Source organism: Dipteris shenzhenensis, chromosome 8, assembly GCF_047967505.1.
Source record: "Dipteris shenzhenensis isolate YYH24624 ecotype China chromosome 8, Dip_SZ_1.0, whole genome shotgun sequence".
Lineage (NCBI taxonomy): Eukaryota > Viridiplantae > Streptophyta > Polypodiopsida > Gleicheniales > Dipteridaceae > Dipteris > Dipteris shenzhenensis.
The window spans coordinates 41966587-41992988 of record NC_141603.1 but is presented as its reverse complement, the minus strand read 5'-3'; the positions used below and the strand labels follow the sequence as shown (position 1 = coordinate 41992988).

At 42.4% G+C, this 26402-nt stretch overlaps 1 protein-coding gene across 1 annotated transcript in view; it reads right to left on the bottom strand.

Moving 5' to 3' along the window:
- Positions 1-1807: 1807 nt before the first annotated feature.
- Positions 1808-26402, bottom strand: part of LOC147899524 (uncharacterized) — a 37196-nt gene continuing 12601 nt past the window's right edge. Inside the window, exons 5-7 of the mRNA XM_087378668.1 lie at positions 24329-24553; positions 9626-9718; positions 1808-2260 (exon numbers count right to left, since the gene is read on the bottom strand). Coding sequence (XP_087234794.1) covers positions 2099-2260; positions 9626-9718; positions 24329-24553 — 480 coding nt within the window. The 3' untranslated portion in view covers positions 1808-2098. The remainder of the gene's footprint in view (positions 2261-9625; positions 9719-24328; positions 24554-26402) is intronic.

Here is a 26402-nt window from a genome sequence, read left to right as displayed (position 1 = left end):
CGCAAATGGATTTGCAATCCCCGAAAATCATCAATCCGACTAAGACGTATGAACAGCTTCTAAACCGAGCTGTTGCTTTGGAGAAGGTGATGCAACCATGCCCAAGCAAAAAAAGAAAGTCCGAGGAAAGTGAGAAAGATGATACTTCATCTAAGAAAGATAAACTAAAGTCCAAACTCAAGAAGGCCTTCCAAGAATTGGGCATCCGAGGAGGGCCGGATCCTAATGAGAAATGGTGCAACAACTGTTCTTGACATGGACACACCGAAGATGACTACAAAACCAAGTACCATAATGCTTGTACCAAAGTTTGGGCATGATGACTCGCGGTGTTGGTACGCCGAGAAACGCACAACGAATGTCAACCAAGTGGCACAGGAAACAAGCCCAAAGACAAGCACCCACCCAAACAAGGCCGAGGAAAGGGCAGCGGCAAAAATGCAGAGGGACAATGCCGAGGACCACTGCAGATCATGTGCTATTTTTATGGAGAACATGGTCATACTAAGGAAAAATGTAAGCTATGGTTGGAGCATATCAAGCTACTTAAAGCCAATGCAGAAAGATGGGAGATTGACCCTGGCTTCCAAGCGATCCCAGCAGAGGTAGCAAACTCAATTGAGGCCAATGTAGTCACTTGGTCTCAAGGCCTAGTAACCAGTTCTGAAAACGAGCCACCTCTACCCAAGGACATCAATTGGAAGGAACAGATATAGGTGGTGTCCAAGGTGGCAAAGGAATGAAAGGGCAAAGCCCCTGCTATCGTTCTACCATTCGAGTAGAACCTGGTTCCACAGCCCACCAATGCAAGTGAAGCTTCAACAAGTAAATCACAGCCCAAGCTGAGCCAGTCTGATGGCCTGAGCTCAGGAGTAAATATAATCTCAGAAACTGTGCTTAAATGGTTGAAGCTCAAGAATTTGAAGCCTTCGCCATTCCGACTGCATGCACCAGATCAGAGACCCATAGGTTGAAGCTCAAGAATTTGAAGCCGCCTCCATTCCGACTGCGTACACCAGATCAGAGACCCAAAGAACCCAAGGGCATGCTCTCGATGTGGCAAGTATTTTTATGGGCATTTTCCCAGCAAGCTAAGCAGAAGGCAAGCAAAGCAAGTCATTCCAAGCACAACCCTAACATCAATTTAATTGTAAAAGCATTCCTAAGAAGGAAACAGAAATGGCATGCAGGACAGCAAGCAAATCCCAAGAAAGCAAGCAGTTTCAACCCCTCGATTTAATTAAATACAAGTGTTTTGGATCACAAGGACAACCAGCAATGTTAATCAATGCCTCAGCAGCATTTCTTTTGAGCCTCTGGCATCCTCATATATATACACAGATGCATGAATGAGGAAAAGGAGTCTCTACATCTTACCATAGCACCCAGTTTCCCTTAATAATTTATTATCACCGGTTCAATTAGTCTTTTCCTTGTAATTGGCACACTCTACAACCACATGCACATGCCAATATATATATACTTGTGTTTGCATGTGCACGCGCAAAAAAAAAAAAAAGTATTTTGGATCATATGTCTGAGATTGCGAAAACCAGCAACATTAATCAATGCCTCAACAGCTTTTTTTCCAAGCCTTGGCTGTCCTCATATGTATCCCAGATGGCATGAATGAGGAGCAGTCAGTACATGTCATCATACCACCCAAGTTCTCCTAAATAATGTAAGATCATCAATGTCCAATTTTTAGTCCTTTCCTTTAATTGGCCCACTCTACAACCACATGACACATAAATTCGGAAATCTCATGCATTCATGCAACAGTCATCCCACGTATCCAATCTTTGAATGCAAAATAAGAACCAAGAAATAATCAAAGTGATTCTTAATTTATTTGTTTATTATGACAAGGCAGTGCTTATGTAAGGCAGAGGCACCACCTGTCATAGCTTCAGCTATCCATACTGAACTTCACCCGGGGAAGCCAACACAGACTTCCACTTGCTCAAATAAGATTACAAAAATTCCTTTGGAGTTATAATGGCAAAAATATATTGACGTCTTTGTATTGCATTTACAAAGAAAAGCTGTAGCCAATAAATTATATCAAGAATAAAGGATATAAGTGGCCCTCATTCCACTAAACATTTTCAGCAGGTGGCAATTCTGCCAATTTCACTGGTATACCAAGTACCTTCTCCATATCATAGCGTACTTCAATATTCCGTATACTGTAACCTACCACCATGAGCCAATATAGAAGCTTTCCCAAGTCGGCTGCTGTTGTTTGTGTCACAGCCATCTAATAAGAAAGTATTCAAAGTCATTAGCACTACTTGGACGTCAATCTTTGAAGAAGAAAATTTCAAATAAATGAGGTTTTTGCTCTCAAAAAGGATGTTTTTTCAGAGGAATAGACATGTCCCCCCTGCTAAGTATTTCAACCGATAAACAGTTCAATTCCCAACAACAAACTAAATTTTGGATTTAACTATGAATATGAAGGCTCGTCCTCGTTTTGCAGATCGAAAAGTTAAACCTGTTTTGTTAATCTGAGAAAGCGTGCGGGTGCATGCGCGTCACCACGCATGCACAGCTTGGCCTTGCATGCATACATCTGTCTATGTGGGCATGTATGCATGTGGGGGATCATTTTTCAGCTTATACATGAGACAGATTGTCCACATACTTAAAAAAGGAAGTGTCCACAGCTTCCAGATTCCATAAGACCTATTTAATGTACATAGGAGGTGTCCCATATGCCCCTCTCTAATATAATATGACCCTAAGCCATCTGTAAAAGGTGGGAGACCGGCTAATAACTCATATAGCAACACTTCCCCCTTATTGGAATCTTTACTTTGTAAGGTGGACCTCTTTGCTGCCTGATCCTCCAAGAAGCAAGGCAATGGCTAAACAATCCGTAGGTTCACCTGATGCAAAACGAAGTAATAACAGACACCAATATGTTTAGACCTCTCATGATCTTTTGGATTGTTTTTGTCACTGTCATTATCATAAAAGATCATTGATGCCCATCTCCAACTGCACCAAGATCCTCTAGGATCTCAGCCAGATGGCCTCACATGCACATCCATTAAGCATGATACACTCAACCCGTACTGTGGATAAGGCCACACTAGCTCATCCACAAGCCTCTTTGTCCCTTTTGGCAATTTCCTAGATCTAAAGTATATCAAAGATTCCACACTCTGTATGTTCGCTCCATGGCTGCATTAGGGCGATGTCATCAACCAATTGCCATATCTTTTCACAAATTAAAAGCCATGGTAGCATGTTGTTTTCCAAAAACAACATCCCAAGAAACAAACATCTCTAATAAGTAACTGACTATAAATCTTGTACCCTTTGTGTTCCTCTATATACCCAACCATAATGCATTTCTCACTTCTTGCATCAAACTTACGCCTTATATATTTTGGAACATGAGTATAAGCTATCGATTCCAAACTTCAAGATGTTGAACAATCAGCCCGTGTTCCATACATATGCTGCTTCTGGTGTCATGTTGTGTAAGCCGATAGTGGGTGACCATACCCATGTGCATACCACATCTGTCCAGGAAAAATTATAACAAAAAGGCTTGAGGATGATTTGGATAGACAAACATGCGAGCTACACAACATCAATGCATTAGAGCAGGTTCCTGAAGTCGAGTTTATTTCTTGATTTGACCGTGAGTAGCATGATCGTTCACCTCCAAACAAACAAAATATTAAGCATCTTGAAACTTGAAATTTTGGAAAATGTGACTTGTTGGCAACATCACGCGTCCATCAACATAGATGAAGCAAGAGTTGGCAGAACATAACAGCTTGCAAGCACCATCATTTCTTGCTGGAATATAGTGGTACGAATATTAATTTAATTCATTGCTTTGATAGAGAAAGCCCTTGCTAACGAAATTGAATTTATGAAAATTCAGCTTATTTGAATTTGTCGACCAAATACTAAGCTCCATCAACATTTTAGCAGCTAACCAAAATTTGCCAACCAAATACTACCGGAAAGTCTGATTTTTTAGTTCTTAGCAGCATCTAAACCCACATCTAAAGCATCACATAGAAGTGTACCTCTGCAATATTGGGAGCCCATATATACCTTTGAAGGCTTATGAGTGAGATTCTCGTTCGTGGGTTCATGAAAAAGTGTACAAATTTTCAGCCATACAGATCAGCACGATCCGGAATACTTCTATGTTATTTAGTTTTTGAAAGTTTAAGAGATTTCTTATTAGAGAAAAAGAAGAAAGATTGCTTTTGTGCTGCTTTATTTTTCTCGTCCATAAGATTTTAGTTAAATTCTTACAAAAAAAAAAGAAAAAGAAGTAGCACATAGTTCTTGGATGAAGAGTAGAACTTTGTGTGAGTGCTATCTAGTCATGGCCAGTAATATCTAGTCATAATTTTGGGTGGAGAGTAGAAGTTTGTGCCAGTGTTATCTAGTCATGGCCAGTTCTAGTGAGTTTCAATGTCTCAAAGACCCTTTGATCCAGCTATTGTCAATCGAAGAAAGATAGGAAGTTGTATTAACGTCTTTGGAAGGCCTCGTGGGCCTATGAGATAAAGTACAATCAAGAAAGTAACTCGTACAGGCCACTGTGGGCTGAAGCAAAGGGCTTGCTAAGGCCCTTGCTTAGTACTACGCTAAGCTAATAATCTCAAAACTCATACATGCAAAGCTAGTGCTCCAAATACATATTTGGGCGCCATGGTGGCTCTCTAATGAGATGCGAAAATGTCTCGTATATGCATCTATCGGGATGTCTCTCGCTATGTGTTGAGGGGCGTGGTCTCCATGATCTCTATATACGGTGGGCCATATCAAGGGTGATACCTAGGCTCGGTCAATCTCTTCTGAGTAGAGTAGTCACTATGCTCGATCTATCCCCTGTGATATTATTACCTTCTGCTGTCTGATTTGCTGCAGTAAGGCCTCTCTGTGTTGTCGGCCAATACAAACTTGGTCAAGGAAGAGGATCAGCTAGAAGAGTGGCCCAAACCCGTGTCCCCCGTGAAAGAGGTAGTGGTATTGTCCGGACCTCATAGTAGGGGGGGCAAGTACATAGGAAATCCTCCGGTCTCCACCCTTGCCAATGCTCTCTAGGTGTGCCTGTGGCTCTCCCCGTCTCAATCGTCAGCTAATAGGACGAGACGTGCATCTTTCCGACAGCAATCCTCAGTGCGTGTGAAACTTGTCTATCCTCCACATATTGGGGCCTCATAATCACTCCATCCTATGATACTCTAAGGAAATGAACATGGTAGAACGGAATCTTGGTTGGGAACTCCTAGATCCCAACCCGAGTCCGGGCTAGAGTAGATGTGACAATATGATATGGTTGATCTCATCTCGCAAGGATGAGGCATCCAAGCTGTACTAAAAGGGGGGAAGGCGGTCCATCTGAATATCATGTCTGTCAAACCATCTATATATACGTGCATACCAAGCTGTGCTGACCCCACAGTTAGCTAGTGACTCGAATGCCAACCTCAGCAACCTCCAACTAGGCAAGGCCCATACTCTATGAAGATATGTCACTGTTTGAAAGATGGCATCAAGCTGAAATGGTCGCATAGCAAACTCTTTCTACATAATCTAATGTAGGACCAAGAGGCGTACTCCGAATCATCTTGGACTCCATAGTCACCTCTAGCCTCTTGAATCTCCGCAATCGGTCGCCAACAGGCCGCTCCCCCAAAAGGGCGTTGCATACATGGCTGTTGGCCTCACAAGTGTGTCGAATATCCATCCCTTTGTCAAGGGGTCCTAGAAGTGTGCCTAAAAGCATTGTCGCTCTAGTCAACCATGGCTCCCTACCCTCATGTGAGGCATGCTTTACTTGCATGAGTCATCGTGAAAACTAGTCCCGCAAAGACTGCCCCTATATAGGTGTACGACTACAAGATCTCAACTGCATTCCCTTGGTAAGTGAAACTATGTCGTTGAAGTACTACCCGTGAGGTGTTAAAGATCATAACCCTAGTCTTGCCAAGGTTTACTATCATGTCTCTCTCCCTCTACAAAACAACTCCAAGGTCTCTAGATGTCTCTATAGGCTTGCTCCTAAAGAGGAAATGAGGACTATGTCACCTGCATACATCAGTATCTGTACTATCAAATTAGCAAGCAAGGATCCCTCCCCCCCAGGCAATAAATGGAAGTCGTGATCTCATCAATGTAGAGCCCAAAGAGTGTAGGTGAGAGGGAGCATCCAATCCAATCTGACAAGCCTCCAGAGGCTCATACTCTCCCTTTAAGTAGCTCATATAGGCTCATCACCCCCAGATCATGTCCCCTAGGATCCGCATCTCCTGGAATGCCGCCTCGTGGGACTAGATTAAATTCCTTACGAAAGTCTACAAAGCAGGCATAGACTTTTTGGATCTCGATCTTGCCTCCTCGATGACGGCCCATAGGGTTAATATATAGTCAAGAGTGGAATGTTGCCTCCCCTGTCCCAAAGCTCATTGCCCATGTGCCTCTGCGTAAACTCTCTCTAGTACCCATCCATAGATCTTAGTCAGTGTGTGGCCAATCATGAGGAAGCAATGGTGCTCGTGTCCATAGGGTCCCCTACTTTATGTATCGGCACAAATGGTGGTTGTACTCCAAGCAAGGGGAAAGACGTCGCATATTGCATGGTTGAACATCTAAGCCTAGATCTGAGCCAAAATCTCATATCCATGTGCAAAGTGCTCGGTTCGTAGCCCCTCGTGACCCTAGGCTCTCCGGTTGTGGAGCCAACGTAGCGCAACTTGCACATTTTGTGTTGTGAATACTAACTGAATAGGATGGATGTCGGTGGGCATGTGCAAAGATAGCATATCGGGTGGTCCCTAAATCGGGACATCATAGAGTGAGGTCGTGTACGTGTGCCAAATGCTTGGCTCTATGATGGAGATGGGTGTCTTACCCTCAATGAGAAATCCCCACCCAATGTAGGGTCCCCTCCTCAAAAAGAACTAATCACTTCATCCATCCTATGTGTGAGGAAAGCCTGTCTCAGAGATGGTGTGTCAAAAGCCGTGATATCCGATGTGTCTCAATTGTCATAACGTGTCCCAAAAGCCCATTCACATGTGAGGTGGCATCTCATCTCGCAGCACTCATCATCAAACCATGGGTTCCGGGGCATGTTCCCAGTTGGGGGGCGTGCTTTAGATCGAGTAGTAGGAGAAGATCTAGCAGAGGCATCCTGAACCACTAATACCAAAGTGTTTGAAACATGGACAAGATCTGCATCATCTCCAATGGAGGTCGGTACCTCACGAGACAAATAGCTCATATAGACAACTTCAATATTAGAGCACGGGTAGGGGCCAACGGTCTCGTCTTGTGACTAACGTCATGATCAATATATTTCCTATCAGATCAATGCCAAGTGGGAGAGGAGAGACATTGAGATCATGTATTTGTGATGCAAAGGCTAGGGAGCCCATCAAGTAGTCTACTGTACTCGTACCCCTCCATGTGGGAAGCACGTGATGTCCTCTGTGGTGACCTCATGTGCATATTATGATGTGTCCAAGGGAAAGTAGCATACTGCAATGAAAATCGATCATGTGTTAGGTGCTTGAACTTGTATCCACATGTGGCGTGCATGCTCCTCCTTCCGCATCACTGATATAAGCGGTCTCATGCATGATCTGAAGAGAACTGCCACTCCTCTAGAGCCTCGTATCCTGCTGGCTCTCCTCATCTCTCTCCTATGGGCTGACTCTCAGATGTATCCTGTCATTGTGGGCAGACCCCTCTCTGGGGGCTCATGTGTCTCAGTGTAGAAAATCATGTCTCTGTCGGTGTAGGTCTCTAAGAAACCCCCTGGATCAGACCAAAGGGTTCCATTACAGCTCCACGCTGCCATTCTCAACCTGTTTGGTGCTCTCATCTCACGAGTCAAAAACCATCGTGTACTATCAACCTCCCCTCCCTCACTTTCTTCTCTATAGATTACGATGAGGCAATTCATCAAAGATACACCTTGCATCCTCCACACTCCCCCCTCTCGGATGATCACTTTGCCGTCTCTATAGGCTGCCATAACCCGCACCATCCCCTCCCTCCTATGCTCCCTCACTGTTGATCACAGCACTACAGCTAGCCCTTCAGCCAGGCCAGCGGGTCACAGCGGGTCCTAAAGCTAGGGGCAACAGCCATGGCAGTCGCAATGCGTCCTAGAGGCCTGGTGATGGCGCAGCGCCTCTTGGGGGGGCTGGAAAATGGCGCGACAGCAAGAAGGTGGCGCAACAGCAGGGAAAGCTGGCGCACAGCCCGCGGTCTGAGGGCAGGGCTTTTTTTTTTGGGGAGGGGGGAGGGGGCAAGGGGCTGAAAGGGAGGTGTGAGAGGGAGAAAGGACCGGGGTGGCGTTTTTGGGGGGTCCGAAGTTATATGCCACAAGATCTGGTATGTGCTTTTCATCGAAAAGGCGAAATACTTTGAGCATGTAATCTTTTTAAATGGAAATCGAATAGATCTAGCAACAGTCAAGGCTATTCTTGAATGGCCTTATCTATTCAAGGGTGATTTAAAAAATGCGGACAGTATTGTTTTTATAGAAGATTTATAAACACAATGCCAAAGTGATGTTTCAATGATGAACCAGCTTGAGGTCATGAAAATTCCTTAAAATGGCAAGAGGTTGAGAAAAAAAAAAAAGCTTTGTCAGCCATTGCACCGATATTACTAATTTGTGCAATGGTTGAAACGAATACTAGTGATTTGTGTGGGAGAAGTGTTAATCCAAAAAGAAAATCCTATGGCTTTTCAAAAGTATGAAGCTAGATTCATCTAAACAAAGGTACTCAGCCTATGAGAAAGAGCTCTTCCCTATTATCCATGCTTTTTAAGACATGCAGGCACCTCTTATTGGATGAAGAAACTATCAAAGGGTTGAGCAACCAGCTTGATTTTACAGCCCGAAAGGCCAAGCAAGATGAGAAAGCTTGATTGTGAGTCAGGTGTAGAAAGGACAACTTTAACATGGTAGCTAAGGCCCTTACCCAAATGCCAATCGTAAGTGAACGCAAATCCATACTGATTTGCTAGAGCTCCTAAAAGCATGATGTCCTCAATACCGATATTTCGAAATAAGTTCGAAAAGGGCCCCATGCTGGAGGACCTGTAGTAGGTGCGGAATCAACAATTTAGACTGAGATGTAGGTGTTAGTAGCACAACGCTAAATCTTAATGCTTGAAGTGAGACCTTCTAGCTTCGCCAGAAGTTTAAGTGCTCCATTATATGGCGAGTGGCTCAAGGAATGTGCCTGCTAAATTTATGTCACTGGGAAATAAATATTCTCTGACACTGACACTCTTGGTCTCTCTTCAGAATAACTGGTGAGGTTGAAATTGTAGGAAGCTTAATTGACTGCTGAGTAGTTGGTGTGGGCTGTTGGAAGACCTTAATGCATAAGTTTGTGGAGTTTGGAAGCAGGAGTTTGAGAGAAAAACTAGAGTTAAACTAACTAAAGCAAGGTACTAGCAGGTCAAGACAATCTCTTGCCCATACAGGAAGTCCGAAAAAGCTCTAGGGAAAGTAATTTAAACTCAAAAATTCCAAAGGGCTGATGTTTAGCATTAGAAACTACATTGATAAAAAAAAGCATACAATATGAGCAAATTATCATCAAGCATGATGCCAAACCTTAAGCTGTGCTGGGTCAGACATTCCAACCAAACGCTGAATAAATGTATTCATAGCCTCGACCGCATCTTCTCCAGCACTTGTTGTTAACTCCTACATTAACAAAAAAATGCCAGATTTCCCAATGATTATGTTTGAAAAATCTGATAAAACCATATGTGCCACTTTCAACAGCACTTACAAGAGCCGGCAGTCAAAAAGAGAGCCACATATATCACACACATGACATTAAGGCCTAAATGTAAGGCCCTCGCTTTGCAGGGATTTACTAATGCAGATTCAATAAGCAGGGTACATATTAGGAGATCTACTTTAGAATATGCATTCACACATGGATTGTATGCAATTTCAAAAAAACAGGCTCATTGTAGCTCTAGGTGTAAAGAATGGTGTGCATGCCAAGGTGGTCCAAAGGGTTAATACATAGCACCGATGCTTTACCAGCTTTAGAAGCTTGGAGTAGAGGGTTTTGCCTTCATGGTTCTCTGTGTGCAGCCTAAAATGGCCCCTCATGACACCCATACCTTTAATCATATAGGCAGAATTAATAGCATAGGTGACATATTTACCGGCTGGAGCAGCTCTCAAAGACCTAAGCAGATCCTTCTGGAGGTGATGGGTCTTGAAGCTCAGCTGTAGTACCACATGACCTATTTTCATTCACATTCGGAGACGTGCACTTGTGATGTATCATAATTGCAAACCAAAAAAGCCCACTCATCATGCACAAATATTGTTGAGTCACTAACTTAATTTAAAGCGGCAGTAGAGGAATCAACAACAGCCTTTCTTCTTTTCTTTGGCCAATATCTTCCAGCATTCACTGATATAATGACTTGGCTTTTTACAGTAGTGGCATTTCCCTTTCTTCTTGGGCTGCCCTGCATGACCCTTTGCATTATTTGACTGCTGTCCTGAAGCAGCCTTTGATTGAAAAGCACATGTATTTCTGCCCTTGCCTTTGTCATAGGTACCAAATGGAGAAAGATATATTCTTCCTTGTTTGTTCCTCCTACAACAACAAGCTCACTACTACTCAAACTATAGGGGCTGTGCATTACCCCTCAAAGATAAGAAAAGAAGTTTGAAAATTCAGGTAGAAATCTGGCAATGACAATGTCCTCGAAATCAGTTCCTTCTAATAAATGACTTCATCAATGTTTAGGAGCTACTCTTGAAGATCATGGATCTTTGTAAGACGATCAGCCATGCTATCGCCTTCAAGAATCTATTCTCAAGCTCCTTGTCGAGAAAAGCAACCCTTGCCTCACCCCTGGCTAAAACATGATCTCAAGAATCTCCCATGCATGTTAAGAAGTCCTACATGAACAAATGTGAGGACCGATGATCCTTGACTGACATAGAGATCACAGCTAGGGCCTGAGTGTCATGTGAGTCCCACCTCTGATTTTGTATGGAATGAAATGAGCTTGTTTACTAAACCTATCTACTACCGTCCAAATCATATCATGTCCTTGATTAGTCCTGGGAATTCCAGTAATGAAGTCCATGGCAATATGTTCCCATGGTCTTTCTGGAATAAGCAAAGATTGTAATAACCCTTTGGGTCTTTCTCTATAATAATCAGCCTTTTGACACGATATGCATGCTGAAATGTAAGCAATAGTGTCTTTCTTCATGTTTGGCAAAATAAGAGCCTATCTAGGGCTGTGAATATAGCCACAATGCCTCTATGACCAACATAAGGTAGATTATGGTCTTCCTCTAAAATCTTTGGTCGGAGTTCTTTTGTACTACATAGTTTCTCTTGCATGTACAAGTATTTAACATTGTAGTAAGCATGGTGAGTGTCTCCACTCATCAAATGTGCCCATGCTTGAGAAATCAGCATCCCCTACATACATATCCTTAAGAGCTGTCAACTCATCATGATATGAGACTGAGATATGCTGAATTCTCGGCCTGCAAGAAAGTGCATTTTCCAGGAGTGTACTGAATTTGGAAATGAAAAGACTATAGAAAAATAGACCATCTCATGTGCCTCTCTCTCAAGAGAGGTTGCTTCAAAAAGTATTGTAGGTTTTGACTATCAGTCTTAACAAGAAATTCTATTCCTAACAAATAATGTTTCCATATATTTAAGGCATGTATTACTACCAAGAGTTCCTGCTCATAGAATGTAGTCCAAGATCTCTAGTGTGATAGGCTACTGCATAAGCATTTTGGGTTAGAGCAGCTCCAATGCAGTCACCACTAGCATCGGCTGCTACCAAGAAGGGTTCTCACAAGAGAGGAAAATGAGAACAGGTCCTGTAGTCCAGGCATGTTTGAGCTTTTAAAAAGATTTCTTCTCTTTCATAGTCATCTAGACTTAACCTACTTCTTAGTTAGATCATGTAGGGCTGCAGCTATCTCTACAAAACTTGAAATGAATCTCCTATAATATGAGCATAGACCAAGGAATGATCCAAGGAAGATGAGAACAGGCCTGTTGTCAAGGCATGTTTGAGCTTTTAGAAAGATTTATTCTCTTTCATAGTCATCTAGACTTAACATTTTTCTTAGTTAGATCATGTAGGGCTGCAGCTATCTCTACAAAACTCCAACTGAATCTTCTATAATATGAGCATAGACCAAAGAATGATCTTACCTCATGAGGCGCCTTGAGATCAGGCCATTCCACAATTGCTTGTATCTTAGTTGGATCCAGGCTGATACCATCTTTGGATAATATGACCTAAGTATTGGATTTTCCAGGAAGATGTTTCCTCTTCTTTTCAGAAAGGCATTTTTTTATAGAACTTTGGACATAGTTCTCAAATACTCCCTATGTTCCTCATTCTATTGACAATAAGAATGCCATTGAAGAAAACTCATGTGAATCCACGGTGATTTCTAAATAATCGTTCCATCAACATATTGAAGGTGACTGGGGCATTAATAAGGCCAAAAGGCATTACTAAATACTCATAGAGTTTGGAAGAATTTTAAAAATGCGATTTTATCAATATCTTCAGGTGTTACTCGAACTTGATAATAGCCATTCTTAAAGTCTATGCGGCTGAAAATCGTAGATCCTCCTAGATGATCAAAAATGTCATCTATTCAAGGAATAGGAAAACGGTTTGTGATGATCGGTTTATTTAAGTCCCTATAATCTACACACATCCCGAAAGATCCATCTTTCTCAAGGACTAGCAAGACATTAGAGCAAAAGAGGGAACTACTAGGCCCAAACCAAGCCTTTCTCCAAGAGTTCTTGAACTTACTTGTAGATCTCATCTTGTTGGGCTTGACTAACTCGATATGGAGGTCTACGGGTGGGGAACGTTTGGGAAGTAAGTAAAGCTATGGTCTATTTCTAAAAATATCTTCTAGAACTTCCTTTTCAACAACATCAATAAGGAAAGAACATATTCCCTTTCTAACAACTGCTAACAATTTTGAATGGCTTACCACAAGAATAGTATTTCCTGGAAGTCCAAACTGAAATGCTTACAACTAGATCCTTGTGTTGATAGTCACGATGTTCTTTGTGTAATTAATTCGAGGATTAACTTGCTTATGCCAAGGCATTCCAAGTATAAAACCAGCACCTTAGATTAGGGCAATCATAAAAGATTAGTAATCAAGATACTCCTGAATATGAACTCTGAAACCAGCCTTCAATAAATCAAAGGGCAGTAAAACTAACAAGTAGCCAGTCAACACTGTTACATTAACAATTCAGCAAAAGTATTACCAGCAGATTGGGATGACATGTCAGCATGCCAAGTCATCACACCACACCAACATGCCAGGTGCCATGCTGAAATTGTGGACTAAGTTATTTTAACTCTTTATTTGCCTAACTAAAAATTCAATTTGGGTGATCAATACCATTCAGATTTGACTTCTGTTTTCACCCTTAGGTTTTTGGCAGTTAGCTCTATTCTAAGGACTAGTCTAGGGTTAGTTTAGGCCTATTACTTTGTCGTCTTGTCTTATATATCTTAGACTCTTTCATGTTAGCAGTCCCACACCCAAAGCTACTGCAAACATTCTCTTTAATAGTCTCGCTGGGTTGATCTGCATTCTATGCATTGATTGGTCCCATCTTTGGGTACTCGGGTGGGGTGTGGTCTCTACGTTTCTCTTGTGGGACACTAACGCCCATAACCCCTTCAATGGAGGTCCACCCTCAAATGAGCCAACTAGTACCTAACTGAATATACCTAACTGAATAGGAAAACATATGCATTTTTTAGTCAGTTCAGCATTGCTTATGGGATTGCGAGCAGGCCATGATTATTTGCGGGGGGATAACCAGGATTTTCAGTACTTTTATTCATCACCCCTTCTTCATGACTTGGGGTTCAATTGCTTCGCTTTCCCTTTGGGAGCCTCACGTCTTCTATGAGAGACATGACTCCTCTTGGGCTTTATCGGATGCTATCTAGATGATGTTCCTGCCTCACTCTTTAGAGTTGTTGTCACGGGGGCGTGAAATTCCAAGCACTTTAATGTACTACAAGACCATGACAACTTTGGTTTTAAAAGTCCAAGCGTGGGCTTAATAATGTGCAATTAAACGCGGCATGGTGCCTAGCACATAAGCGTAATTAATCCCTAGGCCCAAAGGCATTCCAAGGAATTAAAAGAGTGGTTGTTGGGAAATGATGATGTGGCATTTTTAATGGGCCCCCTAGAGGGCCATGTACCTTCAGTGGCCCCCCTAGAGTTCCAGGTGGCTCTAGTGCCTTCTACATGCTCCTTTGCCATTCTTGAACCTTCCTGGGCCTTCTAAACTTCACATGTGTGGTTTTCTCTCTCATCTTCTTCCTTTGTTGAGATTTTGGACTGGTTTTTCAGCCTCCTCCAGCTGAATTCCGTTTTTCTTCATAACTCCTCACCCGTTTGGATTCCTCGACTTCCGTTTGGCCCGATGACTTCCCCTCTGCCTCCCCTTCGTAGTGATATGTTTTTCCCTCCGTGCGTTTGGTAGAACGGGCAGAGCTGAGCACTTCTTTTGCTGGTCGAATTTGCAAAAGTGGCTTTTTCTAGACCTTTTTTCTTCTACCGCCTCCTGGGCCTCTCCTCTTGCAAAGCTACAGCTTTCTGTTGAATTTCGAGTGGTCCGACGCGCTGGTTGACTTGTTTTTCTCAGTTTTGGAGGACTTTCCGGCGATGAAACTTCTCCAAAACCTTCTCAATGCATTCCTCTCTGAAGCACGCTTCTTTTGAGCCCAAGAACTCCCACTTCTTCGTGACAAAAGTGCTTCTTTTCGCATTTTTCAGTGGAATTCTTGCTGGTCGGCTCTTGTAAATGCTCTTTCTTCATGCCTTTGCACTCCTCTTTGGCTGAGAATGCAATTGGGCATTGGCTACTATGTCCTCTTGGCGATTGAGGACTTGGTTCGAGTTTTCATGGCTTGGTGAGTTGTGATTTTGCTACTGCAATTTCTTTTTGCCATAAGCTATTGGTTGGTCTTGTGTGCCGCCTCTTTCTTGGCTCACACGTGCCCAGGCAGTGCTACATGAGTCATTCTTTGGTTGGGTACTTTGCTGATTTTATTTTGGAGCTATGCGATCTGGAAACCACTCAAAGAGAGTGCAGCTGGGGTGCAGTAAGATTGCATCTGGACAGCCAATGGAATTGCACTCGGAAAAGAGAATGCCTTTAGGTTGAGCCTACGGGTTAAGTGCACTTATGTCATCTTGCTTCAACATGTATCCACTTGCTTGGTACTATTTCTTTTTGTTTTTCAATAGTATGCTTATTAAGAAATGAAATGTTTTCCTTCTGTTCGGTTACGGACAATGGGGACTAGGTCTAGCATTTGAGGGTGGACCCCCTTGCTTGGGGTTATGGGCATTAGTGACCCACAAGAGTGATGGCCTCTCTTTGAGAGGGACATCTAGAAACCACACCCCACCTGAGTACCCAAACATGGGACCAATCAAATGCACAGATTGCATACCGACCTAGGAACCATTCAAGAGAATGTTCCCTGAGCTTTGGGTGTGGGCCTGGCAGCATGCCAAGAGTAATGGAGATATAAGATAAGACGACAAACAAATGAGCTCAGTATGGCTCAATTATGACCTTAGAGTACGTCAATAGATAGTCTAAGCTGTTAGGAACCCGTGTGTGCGATCAGAATTAAATTCTGACAACTTTGAAATTTTAGGGTTTTTGGGAGTGACGTGGCAGCTGACACGTGGCAGACTGCCACTTGGAATCTGAGCTGGCAGGTCAGTCCACCTGTCCCACACATGTGGCAGCATGCATGGCAAGTGGCAGGGCATGCAGGCCAAGTGTTTGGCCCCAAATCTGGTAGATTTAGGGCAAGTGGTGGGCTGTCCTCTTTGGGACTGCAGCCCACCAAAAATCTGGGACAAGTGTCCACCTTCCACTCTAGGCCTAGGAGGGGGGCTGAGCCTATAAAAGAAAGCCTCTCCCCTTCATTCCACACATGAAAATTTCGTCACTTTTCTTCTCCCTCCTTTTAGATGATGCAGCAAAACCTCTCCAGCTCCTTGGGTGCAGCCAGCTTCTCCCCAGGCCATTCTCTCACCTCAGCAGCACTTTCTCTCTCTACAACAGCACATTCTCTCTCTACAGTTCCAGCCCCTCCTCTCCAGAAATCTGCCCCCTCTCAGCTCTTCTGGAACAGCAGCAGCATCCTCTCTCCTTCACCTAGCCTGGAGCAGCCACAGCCCCTTTCTCTCTCCTGCTGCAGTCTTTCTCTCTCTTCTGCAGAATTTCTCTCTCTACTGTTCCAGCCCATTTACCTTGCAGAAATCTGCCTTTCTGTGCACCTCTGGAACAGCAGCAGCTCCTCTCTTACATCTCCTCCCTTGGGATCAGCATAGGCACTCTCTCTCTACAGCTATCACTCCATAAAAGCTTTCTCTCTCTAGCCTACAGGCTGTTTTTCTAAGCTGTTCTCATTCCAGCCCCATTTCCACACTCTCCTCACCCAAGGTAGCTTCAGAGGCATCAAGGACTTCATCTACAAAAGGGCCAAGTCACGAAGGGAGCCTGTACTGTCAAGTTTATCTCATTTACAGCACTATTTCATGTTGTTTCTACTATCTTTCTAGAAACTAGTGTTTGTCTCTAATGTTGGATGTAAGTGGTGATTGTTGCAGGCTTCTTCCTTGTGGATTGGGCAAGCCAAGAGCTGAAACCTGAGCTTGGAGTCCTCCTTTTTGTTGTCTACCTTGTACATATGCTCTTGAGTCTTGTATCTAGGTCCTAGGTTTTCACTGAGTTCATCAGTTTGGAAGGTGCATTGCACCTTGGTCTTGTATCTCCATTTTCAAGAATAAAGTGAGCCTGGATAAGGGGGGGGGGCCGTCTTGGCCCCTCAATCATATTGCATTCTCCAATGATATCACTTTGTGTTTAAGCTGTATAAGTCTTAATTCCAGCTTAATTGCAAACTCTTAAGTTCAAGTATATGTGTTTGGCAACTCGCAATCATCTCATTCAAATGCCTCTGCAAAATCCGTTGTTTGAATTGATAGAGAGCACCGAGTAGTTTACAACTTATGTGATGGTGTTATATGCTTGAAAGCCTTGCGAAGGCTTAGTGAATTGGGGCTGCGTGCTCAGTTGCAGGGAAGGTCTCCCAGATGCAACTTGTAATCATTTCACTGTGAAATATAAAGAAATACCGAAAGGGGCGCCACGGTGTTTGGGGCCAATCGGGTGCACTTGTCTATGTCTGTTGAGCAAGGGCATTCTAGCCTCCATCCCTTTTTCAGTGGTTTTGTTTGTGAACAAATGGGTAAATGCCAAATGGTGATCATGCAATGGTTAATGGTTGTGATATATGCTTTGTGAGCTGTAAATAAGTGCTGAAGTGATTAAAGGTTTAGTTCCACTGCCCTCTGAGTGATTAGAGGCCGGTTTCAGTTGTGCATGCCTCTATGGACTCTTCAGGGAGATACTAGTGAGTATTGCCACGTGGCACATTTGGAGAGCCAGATGCACAGAGGCATTGGATGGATCCCAAGTTTGCCCTTCTCACACTTTGGCAAGTATATGGACAGACACTATACATACATTGATGGACATCTGAGCACTCTAGACTTCTACAGGGTTGAGATGGCACCTTCACCCTCAACCTTGGTTGTTTTCTATCTCTTTCTGAGGAGTTTTCTTTTTCTCATGCACTGCATGATGTTATTCCGCTTTGAGCTTGCTCCCAGAGGGTTTATTCATACTTAATAGAAGTCTTTTTTTGGAAAAAAAATAATGTCACTACTGTATATCATACAGCTCTCAAAGACATAAGAGATCAATATTTGCATGAGTTTTGTCACAGAATGTCTTACTTGCCATAAAGTAAAGTATGATAGACAAAAGACGCCACGATCCTTGATACTTCTGCCTGTGCCTCAGGCACTTTAGGAAACCATATACCTAGATGAATCCGAGAACATTCCCAAACTCATCCTTTAAAAGCACAACATAGTGCAGTTTCAATCTCATGATAGTCACTCACAAGGTTGAAAACCATAAACTCCATCATGCATAGCAGGGACTAGCTACTATGACATCCCCACTGACGTCATCAGCGCCCAACAGTAGTGGGTGTAGACCATAGTATAAAAATATGCTCTCACACATACAAATCCACACACCCACACATTCTTGAGCATCCATTTATACAAAGTCTTTGTACTGAGTTTCTGTCAGCACTCCGAAGGTGAAGGGCAGACTCAGCCATGACGAAGGCTAGCACTAAAGGAGAAGGTTAATCAAAAGGTAGTCCAAAATCTCTTCAATCAAGCTACAACTGCTTGTGAAGTCTAAACGTTTTCATTTTAGTCTCTCCCCAACGAGCATCTAAATCTAAATCTAGCGGATAGGGCAACGCACCATTTAAGATAGAAAGAATTATCACAATACCAGCAGGCCGCAACTTGGACGAAAACTTCACAAGGTGAAATTTGCATGTCCGCTAATATGGCAGAAGCATATACCTAGATGAATCCAAGAACATTCCCAAACTCATCCTTTAAAAACACAACATAGTGCAGTTTCAATCTCATGATAGTCACTCACAAGGTTGAAAACCATAAACTCCATCATGCATAACAGGGACTAGCTACTATGACATCCCCACTGACGTCATCAACACCCAACAGTGGGTGTAGACCATAGTATAAAAATATGCTCTCACACATACAAATCCACACACCCACACATACTTGAGCATCCATTTATACAAAGTCTTCGTACTCAGTTTCTGTCAGCACTCCGGAGGTGAAGGACAGACTCAGCCATGACGAAGGCTAGCACTAAAGGAGAAGGCTAATCAAAAGGTAGTCCAAAATCTCTTCAATCAAGCTACAACTGTTTGTGAAGTCTAAACGTTTTCATTTTAGTCTCTCCCCAACGAGCATCTAAATCTAAATCTAGCGGATAGGGCAACGCACCATTTAAGATAGAAAGAATTATCACAATACCAGCAGGCCGCAACTTGGACGAAAACTTCACAAGGTGAAATTTGCATGTCTGCTAATACGGTAGAAGCATATACCTAGATGAATCCGAGAACATTCCCAAACTCATCCTTTAAAAACACAACATAGTGCAGTTTCAATCTCATGATAGTCACTCACAAGGTTGAAAACCATAAACCCCATCATGCATAGCAGGGACTAGCTATTGACATCCCCACTGACGTCATCAGCGCCCAACAATGGGTGTAGACCATAGTATAAAAATATGCTCTCACACATACAAATCCACACCCCCACACATACTTGAGCATCCATTTATACAAAGTCTTCGTACTGAGTTTCTGTCAGCACTCCGGAGGTGAAGGACAAACTCAGCCATGACGAAGGCTAGCACTAAAGGAGAAGGCTAATCAAAAGGTAGTCCAAAATCTCTTCAATCAAGCTACAACTGCTTGTGAAGTCTAAACGTTTTCATTTTAGTCTCTCCCCAACGAGTATCTAAATCTAAATCTAGCTGATACGGCAACGCACCATTTAAGATAGAAAGAATTATCAGAATACTAGCAGGCCGCAACTTGGATGAAAACTTCACAAGGTGAAATTTGCATGTCCGCTAATACGGCAGAAGCATATACCTAGATGAATCCGAGAACATTCCCAAACTCATCCTTTAAAAACACAACATAGTGTAGTTTAAATCTCATGATAGTAACTCACAAGGTTGAAAACCATAAACTCCATCATGCATAGCACGGACTTTAGGAAACCATAGCCATGGACTTTATATTTTATCTTCCTAGGTCAAAGTATGGGAATGATGGAATTTGGACTATCATTGACAAATTCAACAAACAAGCTCACTTCATACCTATTAGGAAGCCTATCAAAGCGGACCACATGACGAGTGTTCATGGCACAAATTTTCAAGCACCATGGAATGCCGAAATCCTCAGTATGACCGAGATCCCAAGAAGACCAGCTTATATGTGGACAGTTTTGTTTGATAATATGGGGATAAAGTTAGATTTGTCATCTTCTTTTCACCTCAAACAGACGGTCAAATTGAGATTGCTAGTTCCACAGTGCTAGATCTTTTAAAATGCTATGTCAATGAGCAGAAATTAAAGTGGAGAGGGTACCTCCATCTAGTGGCATTTGCTTACAAACAACAACACTCAGCTCCACAGGAAAAGCACCCTTTGAGATGGTCTCTGGGAAGGTGATTTTGCCGCCTATGCAAGGACAAGGTATTTGCAACTGATCAGTATGTCTAGGATTTGGATAAGTAGGTGGATGAAGAATTTTTCTTATCCACAGATTTTACAGGTGTATAAAGAGGCTTTTCAGTTAAGAGCAACTTGTTAGAAGCCAAGAGGATGTCACGTAATTGTATTTATCCCAAGCAATAAAGAGAATCATTTGTTTTTGACTCCGACCAAAGAGAGTTGACTTTGGTCAACTAGAGAAAGTTTATATTTTCATTGTTTACATTTGTTTATGTGCATAGTGAAGATGCCCACAAGGGACTAAGACTAGTCCTATGTGCAAGAATGCATGCATTGGCTATCCATTAACGGGTGAAATGTGTTGAATATTGTTTTGTTTGTGACAGGGCCTTGGAGAGTGCTAAAATCCCCATGTTTTAAGGGAGCACATGTACAATTGGTGAACAGCTTTAAAGAAGGGCCCACAACAGTAAATGCGTGTAGATCCCGCTTCCTAGAAAACTAGGCTAGTTTGGCTAAAAAGCAAGCCAGCTTTTGGGAAAGCAAAGCGTTTTGGCTGCCTGCCAAGTCTATAAAGTTCATAGCTTTCATGCTCTCTTGTAGATTGCAAGTTTTGGCAGACTTCTTGCTCCCTTGCAAGCCAACTTTGTAAGAGCTTCTCTATCAAAATAAAAATCTTCAAGGGAGGGGGGGGCACCGCCCTTATTTTGGACTCGAGGGTGTGTATGCTCTGTTCTCCATCTCTTACCCCTTGTTTCGAATCTTTTGCTTGTAGAACAGTTGCTGTCCTTCAATGATACTAGTCCCAGCCTTCAGAGTTTAGAATCGGAGTTTTGAGGTTACTAGAGCACCTATGAACTACTCTAAATCTATAATTTTCAAGCTAGATGAGTCTCAAAAGCAATTGAACATCGAGCTGAGCAATGAGCAATGATAGCATCACCTAAGCGACAAACGACGCAGCAGCTCATAAATTTGAAGTGGCGCATGAAGTCACACGTCGATGACCACTAGAGCAACGGCGCACGAGCAGTGACGAGCTGAATGAGACGCACAGAACTATCGAGCTGCCTCCATCAAGCTTTTTTCTTTAGAAGCAAGATGTTTTGTTGGAGGACCTTCTCCTGAGACAGGACTAGCTTGAGCTACTAGAGGAGCAAGGCTCTAATACCAAAGGGTGAGAGAAGAATGACAAAAACTTGGAGTTGTATCTTGAGGATTTTATCCTCTACATAGCAGACTAACCCTAATACTCCTAGAGGGGAAAACCTCCTAACTGGAGGAAAAAAGTGAACCAAGGGTGTGTTCACACCACGCTAATAATTTAATGAAATCATCGGTGTATTCACACAATTTTCATGCAAGTTTACTTAAAAAGTTCATGGGAGTTCTTCCTCCTAATCTAATAGTGAAAGAATTACCTCTTGTTGAGGGATGGAGGACAGATTGATTTCACAAGAGGTTTTGTTCCACGAGGATAAGACCACTCAATGCGAGAATACTCATCGTCGATATCTATTAAAGTTTTAAGGATATACAGCTAGTGATGCCAAATGGGTCTCTGAAGACTTTTTCTAGGATTATCCGGCTGCCTATCTTGAAGCCTTAGACCTAAGGGCAGTTGATTGAAAAGGGGTAGCAGGGTAGTATTTCAACACCCTTGAACAAGACAAAAACCATGCAGCTTTTCTCAAGTAATTATTTTATTGTTAAGTTTTCCTTACTTTTAGATATCTAGTTATTGGTCAAGAATTTTACACCTCGATGTAAGTATAGCTTTAGAGTGTGAGCCAATACTTAAGATTTGACAAACAAGAAACACAACCATAAGGTGGCAAAACAGAGCAGGGGTTTTAGCTAATGTTGTACGCACATGGGCCCTTCTGGATATCGTCTTCCCCATTAGTACTGTTTGACTGTACATAACCGCTTCAACTACAGGTCACGCCTTTATAGGTGGTTGAGGACTAAGTCTAGCCAGCCTTAATTTCTCCTGTCGCTAGGTCCTTATGTAAAACTCAGATTTCATAAGTTCTAACAATGTGTTGGTGCTGTCCAATCCTAACTAACCAGGACATTGACAGATTAAGCCCTTCACAATCTGTTAGGATAAAGTTGAATCTTATGGAATCTATATCTTGTTGTATGTCGAGCTTGGGATAACCTAATTGGACAAATAAGATTGGGAAGCCCCCCCCCAAAAAAGGGTCAATTTTCCAAAAACTGCAATTTTGGATAATTGCTTCCCTATAACTGTGGATGTCCATTCATCAACTTTGGAGTTATATTTAAAATCAAAATTTGTGTGGGAAACAAAGTGGTGAAAGGGGGCCGGTAGTGAAGACCGAGTCAAACTTTACCTATGTCATCCCAGCCCATCACACTTGACATCTCTCCCCTCCTCTTTCCTGTGCAGCCCACACCATTTCTTTCATCCCACATGATACAACCACAATTGCATCCCCCCGAGCCTTTATAAGTACTCAGATTCTCAGGTTCTGATGTTTTGCAGCAGCTGGCCCCACCTCCGTCAGCTCTTGTGTTCATCTCTCACCTATTCTTCTGCCCTCTCTCTGCCACCTGATACCTTCATCTACACTTCGCTAGACTTCTATGCAGCCTGAGCACATTTGGAAGAGTTTCAGCAGCCCACATACTGAATGTTTTGCTTCAGCCTGAACAAGGAAGCTGAGTTTCAGTCTCCACTCTCTGAAACATCTCGCTTTTCTTGAATTTCTTGATCATGTCCTCTCCATAACGGCCAGAGGTTGTCCTACTGAAAGATAGCTGCCTCTATTCAAGCAATATGGATTTCTACTCGTTCTCCTCACCTTGTAGAGCTGTCCGTTGTTTGAAACAAAATTCAGCACTCTCTCTCTTTTTCTTCCTCAGGTATCTTTGTTCTCATATGGAGAATCTCAACTCTATGCCTCCTGCATCAAACAGCCATTCTTTTGGGCAACCATTGTCTCCATATGTGTATTTTGCAGATTCCTCTGTGAATAGTGTAAAAGTGTACAATTTTCTTGTTGTACTATGTGGTATTACCATTGCATTACCCTTTTCTGAAGGACGGAAGGTCGCCAATGCTTGTTCTTGTCCCATTATTGGTACGGTTGGCATATTATCTCATTCCAGACTTTATCTTCCTACATCACCTACCATCCAAACCCTCTCCTAACTCAAATCCTGAGTCATGGGATTCATGTTCTAGCCGTCACCATGCCAACTTGTGCCACTCTAGCTTCAGGCTGCACCATTGAATGCTTAACATTGCAATCGTGTTGATTACAATCTCTTTCTGCAAGCAGTACAGTTTTGTTTCTACTATCATATACAGCTCCATAGTTTAGTCTGCTTATTCAGAGTTGCAACATGGCATTGCCATGCTAATGTTGGCATTGCTTCCAAAGAATACATAGCATGTCCACCCAATCTATAGCAAAAACAGCCACAGCCTGTGTCAACATACGTTACAGTTGAACACAAACAATAAAACAAATGTTCACTTCACGTGTGCCCCTAAAAATACAAGTTCTGTTGCCTGTTGGAGACCAAGTGTTTGCAATGTGCATAAAATAGTGAAGTCCTCTGAATCATATCCTCTTCCAATGTCTGCAACCCAAACATGAAACATAGATAGGCAAAATTTAGCAAAATACGTGAAGAATAAAGATATCAAGCACCAAGGAAGATCGTGGGTTGTTAACATAGCATTCATTATGAACTTAATCAAATCCACTTCAAATCACCAGACCCAGGAATACATCATAAATGGCATCAAAAACACAATGTCAATGTATCCCCCAGTTTCTTTGATTGAGAATTTCTAGACATAAAGCATTAGATTCCAAAGCTCTGAATTTTTACTTTTGTGATGCACTTGCTTCAAACATTGATGCTCTATCCCTTTTTCTTACATTCTTCAATAATAAATGGAAACAAAACTACCTTTGCACTACCATTACATTCTATGAATGCTTAAGATAAAGTTGTGCTTCAATTTCTACACCCTTCAGAAAAAAGAAACAATGCCAAGCAAGGGAGGAAAAGTAACCTGTAAGTTTTGTGGTTCAAGAGACTTCAAATAATCAAGAAGCTCATTTCTACCACTTGCGACTTTCCCACCCAGATCCAACTGTCCCTGTAGCTGACTAATCTCAGTCTCTAATAGCTCTATATATTGTGATGCATCCATTGATTCTGGTCCAGTCTCTTTATGCCACCTAATTACTTCCCCACTAACTTTCTTCTGGACACCCGGTGCATAGTTTGGATCCGACTGCAATAGCAGATCATATGCATTAGTTTGGAACCGCAGATGACAACTTTGTTTACAGATGCAGAACTTCAAATTATCAAACCCAAGACACTCAGCCAAAACGTTACCAAGAAAACCTGAAGATCGAAATCATGAGGTACTCTTCCCAAGAACAAGATGAAATACAAAAGGCACACTCGTCCAACAAGCAGATAACTGGATTCTATGACTGATACTAGTCTACCAGTAGACTCCAAAGAGTACCGAAAAGTACAGCGCACATAACATTTCTATATTTTGGATGACAGAGAGCATCACACCTTGTTTGTCCACCATGCTTTTCTATTGCACTAGGATTGGTTAACAAAAGAAGATCCCCAAGTACAGGAAACAATAATGGTCACATGGTGCTTCCTCTCAATTTAAATCAGCCCGTGTATTCTGATGTAAAAATTGCAACCTCAACAATACTATAGCTAGACCTACTAGGAAACAATAAAACTGCATGGGCATGGTCACATGGTGCTTCCTCTCAATTTAAATCAGCCCGTGTATTCTAATGTAAAAATTGCAACCTCAACAGTACTATCGCGAGACCTACTCAAAAACTCAAATGGGCTCTTTGTCCCTTTCAGATATCTGCTAGCATCAAGTAGTATGTTGTCTCAATAAACAGTTACCCTAGGAGGCTAAGAGTTCCATGGGATCTAATAACAACCAAACCACGTTAGTTTCTCCTCCCATTTTGCCTAGCTTGCTAGTTGTTTTCCCTAGTTTGCCTATCATTGTGTGTTCAACAGCCTACTCCACACCTTGAATTTACAACTAGCCAAAAAATACTTTGGGAATCTCCCATGAACCCCATAGCTGAACAGTAAGATAACCAGTTCACTGCTAAAACTACAAGACAGGTTTTAATGAAAGAATTAATTTTGGTAGTCCACAAGAAAACTAGAGAGGCTAAAGAATCCAGGAGTAGAGCCAAAGAAAGGCGTCACAAACAAGAAACCCAAAGACAATCGTGAACTGGTGCTGAGTGATAAAGCACCCTCAAATCTTAGTCACCAAAAAAAATCCATGCCAACACCATCACTAGCACCCTTTGTGAGATTCACAATTTTGGATTTTGATGGTCAAACCATAGTGACAACAAATCTGTTTTGGTAAATCGAAACGTTTTTAGCAAAAACATTTCACCTAAATGCACAAAACGGTGCCATTTTCAGGAAAAACCTTCCTCTCTTTTTTTTCATTTGGGTGGGAAGGTGTTCCACCGTCCCTCCCTACCCCTCTTTTCTTGTTTTCCCCCCTCCCCAAAAAAGACTTATTAATGAAAGAAACAGCCAAGAGCAAAGCACTCAAGGCACAAATATATCATGCATAGCATGAGAAACAAGCGGCCCTTTTCGCTTGCCATTTTCACCTCCAGCCTGCTCTTGAGTCCTCTCGTCCCTCTTTCAGCTCATCTCTCCTGGATGTACCTCTCAGCCACTGTTGGACTGTCCTTTATCGACACTGCAGGCCCTCATGCCCTATCCCTCACTCTCTTCCCTCATCTTGATCTAACCATTTATCATATGTATGTGTGCACACACTGTGCATTGTAGTCTGTTGTGTGCATGCGCGTGAACGCGTGTGAGTGCGAAGAGAGAGAGTCCATATAGTTGACAAACTTCATATATTAATAATTATGTATACAGCATTTTATATGCTTTATATATTATGTATTTTGCATGTGTAAACAGAGCATGTTTCTAGGCAGAACTCCTATCAAAATACTAAATGTTTCTGTTTGAAGCTTACGCAACGCATTTCAAGAAACGTTTCTGAAAAGTTTCTGGCAACACCAGATCAAACAAGCAAGGATTAA